The following is a 3,260-nucleotide window of genomic DNA, read 5'->3' on the forward strand; positions in this document are numbered from 1 at the left end:
ACTGTTTGGCTTGGTCACCAAGTTTTGTGAAAATGGAGATGAGAGCTTTGGTTTCTTCGTATTCTACCGGTAATGGAGGTTCTGATCCGATCAGCCTCACGAATGGTTCTCCATGGATCACAACAGTTGGTGGTGGTGCAAGTACCATGGACAGAGAGTTTCCATTGACTGTGAAGCTGGGAAGTAGTATGAGAGCCTTCAAAGGAGTAAGCACAACAACAGTTTTGTCTCGGACCAAACAACAGTTTCCTCTGGTATGCTTAGCAAGAAACAATGCGAACAGCACTGATCCGACCTCGTTCTGGGAGAATGGTTTGCTTTCTTTCTTTTCTTAAGAAGTTAAGTTACGATTGCGTTTTTGCTATTATTCCCTGTATATATAATTCCCTATGAGTTTGGCGGTCATCTCTACGAAAATGCTCTTTCTAAGTAATCTTGGTAGTGGATCATCAGGTCAGATGATAGCACCAATGGGTTTCTGGTTCTCATTACAATTCTTTGTAAAGTTGATTCATGTATGTCTGTGCTTATGGATGTTTTCCAGATATATCTGAAGCTCAAAGGACAGTTTTACCGGCTGAATCTATTAACGGGGATAAGAGTGCTGTAGAACCAGGTAGAAATGATGTGACGGTGTCTGAAGTGGATGAGTTCTGTAAAGCACTNCAACCCAAAGATATAGTCCAAATAAAACTTAACTGTGACAGCAATCAAAATTTCATTCTTAAAATGTAGATTCTTTTTGTTTAAGATCTTCCTATTATGACGATAATTTATAAGTGTTGACCAAACAGCTTGTGGCTTTAAAGCCCAAATTTAATAATAAAGTCCAGTAATAACGGGGACAGTTTCTTAGTACTTTTTACTGATCTTGGGACTGTTTGGCTTGGTCACCAAGTTTTGTGAAAATGGAGATGAGAGCTTTGGTTTCTTCGTGTTCTACCGGTAATGGAGGTTCTGATCCGATCAGCCTCACGAATGGTTCTCCATGGATCACAACAGTTGGTGGTGGTGCAAGTACCATGGACAGAGAGTTTCCATTGACTGTGAAGCTGGGAAGTAGTATGAGAGCCTTCAAAGGAGTAAGCACAACAACAGTTTTGTCTCGGACCAAACAACAGTTTCCTCTGGTATGCTTAGCAAGAAACAATGCGAACAGCACTGATCCGACCTCGTTCTGGGAGAATGGTTTGCTTTCTTTCTTTTCTTAAGAAGTTAAGTTACGATTGCGTTTTTGCTATTATTCCCTGTATATATAATTCCCTATGAGTTTGGCGGTCATCTCTACGAAAATGCTCTTTCTAAGTAATCTTGGTAGTGGATCATCAGGTCAGATGATAGCACCAATGGGTTTCTGGTTCTCATTACAATTCTTTGTAAAGTTGATTCATGTATGTCTGTGCTTATGGATGTTTTCCAGATATATCTGAAGCTCAAAGGACAGTTTTACCGGCTGAATCTATTAACGGGGATAAGAGTGCTGTAGAACCAGGTAGAAATGATGTGACGGTGTCTGAAGTGGATGAGTTCTGTAAAGCACTTGGAGGGAAAAGGCCAATCCATAGTATATTGGTTGCTACCAATGGAATGGCAGCTGTGAAGTTTATACGCAGTATCAGAACATGGGCTTACCAAACCTTTGGCTCAGAAAAATCCATATCGTTGGTGGCCATGGCAACTACTGAAGACATGCGGATCAATGCTGAGCATATCAGAATCGCTGATCAGTTTGTTGAGGTTCCAGGAGGAACTAACAATAACAATTATGCTAATGTTCAGCTTATTGTAGAGGTGAATGAAACTTTTGCAAACTAGTAATTAATGCTTAGCTGTGTGTCTTTGGTGATTCATCTTTGTCTAAAATACCAAGTGCAGATGGCTGAGGCAACTCGTGTGGATGCAGTTTGGCCTGGTTGGGGTCATGCATCTGAAAACCCTGAATTACCTGATGCCTTGAGGGCAAAAGGAATCATATTTCTTGGTCCTCCTGCTACATCAATGGTGGCATTAGGAGATAAGATTGGTTCGTCGTTGATTGCACAAGCTGCTGATGTACCTACTCTGCCATGGAGTGGTTCCCATGTAAGTAAAAAAAATCAAATATTACTTCGAAGACCCGAACATCTTTATTACCAGAGAGAGTTGTTGACAAAATGAATGAATTCTTATATGTTTTTCAGGTTAAAATACCTCCAGGGAGCAGCTTGGTAACGATCCCAGAGGAAATCTACAAGAAAGCTTGTGTCTACACAACTGAAGAAGCAATTGCTAGTTGTCAAGTTGTTGGTTACCCGGCAATGATCAAAGCGTCGTGGGGTGGTGGCGGTAAAGGCATTAGGAAGGTCAGCTTGTGCCTTTTGTTTGTTGACTAATTAAGCCGATCATACTATATAAGTATGGTTTTTGTATTTTATTTCTTAGGTTCATAATGATGATGAGGTTAGGGCACTATTCAAACAAGTTCAAGGTGAGGTCCCTGGCTCGCCGATATTCATAATGAAGGTTGCTTCAGAGGTACGGCTACTTAACAATATATAGCAGACGACTAGACTAACACACAGCAAAATAATAAGCATGTCTGTTGATAATAATATTTAATTTGTGTATAGAGTCGGCATTTAGAGGTCCAGCTGCTGTGTGACCAATATGGAAACGTATCAGCTTTGCATAGCCGTGATTGTAGCGTCCAGAGAAGACACCAAAAGGTTTGTTACTTATCATTATCTTTTCTCTCTTTTATTACTCAACAATCAAGAACAAGAACAAGTAAATTTAAAGTTTGCTATATATGTATGTAGAGTAGAGTCTCTAAAGTACTCTCTCCCTAAAAGCCAAAGGCTTCCCAAAACTAACAAATGCTCAAAGACCCTTCTTGATCTAATCTCATCTCCTTCTTATGATATGTCCTGAAGCTCATGTACAAAATTTTGGCATTCCTTCTTGACCCTTGTCCACATAGAATCTGCTAATTGACCATGTCTGAACTTAAAGACCACTAATTCTTGCGAAAATGTTATATATTTTGCTTCTCAGTGATCCTTGTTCCAGTGAGTTTATCTTATTCATTTCCAAGCTTTAGGTTACTTCCTCTCACTATGTCGTCATCTTTTTAGTAGCAATTCATCAAACACTTGGTGTGGTGTGCAATTTGTTGTTATTGACCGTTACTATGTTAGGTGTACCTTCCGGTAGACGATTATTTACGCTACCTTCATCCTTTGTTACCAACCAAAACAAAAAAAAAAAAAAAAAAAAAAAAA

General features: G+C 39.6%; 2 protein-coding genes across 2 annotated transcripts in view; both read left to right on the plus strand.

Annotated features, from left to right (window-relative positions):
- LOC109132883 (subtilisin-like protease SBT1.3) lies at nt 23–735 on the plus strand. The gene is made up of 2 exons (XM_019245341.1): nt 23–312; nt 545–735. Exons 1-2 carry the CDS (start codon nt 33–35, stop codon nt 733–735), a joined length of 471 nt encoding a protein of 156 aa, XP_019100886.1. The 5' UTR covers nt 23–32.
- Nucleotides 854–3,260, plus strand: part of LOC104789440 (acetyl-CoA carboxylase 2-like) — a 4,616-nt gene continuing 2,209 nt past the window's right edge. Inside the window, exons 1-6 of the mRNA XM_019245342.1 lie at nt 854–1,188; nt 1,421–1,791; nt 1,876–2,082; nt 2,181–2,342; nt 2,422–2,514; nt 2,610–2,705. Coding sequence (XP_019100887.1) covers nt 909–1,188; nt 1,421–1,791; nt 1,876–2,082; nt 2,181–2,342; nt 2,422–2,514; nt 2,610–2,705 — 1,209 coding nt within the window. The 5' untranslated portion in view covers nt 854–908. The remainder of the gene's footprint in view (nt 1,189–1,420; nt 1,792–1,875; nt 2,083–2,180; nt 2,343–2,421; nt 2,515–2,609; nt 2,706–3,260) is intronic.

The sequence above is a fragment of the Camelina sativa genome, chromosome 5, assembly GCF_000633955.1.
Source record: "Camelina sativa cultivar DH55 chromosome 5, Cs, whole genome shotgun sequence".
Taxonomy (NCBI): domain Eukaryota; kingdom Viridiplantae; phylum Streptophyta; class Magnoliopsida; order Brassicales; family Brassicaceae; genus Camelina; species Camelina sativa.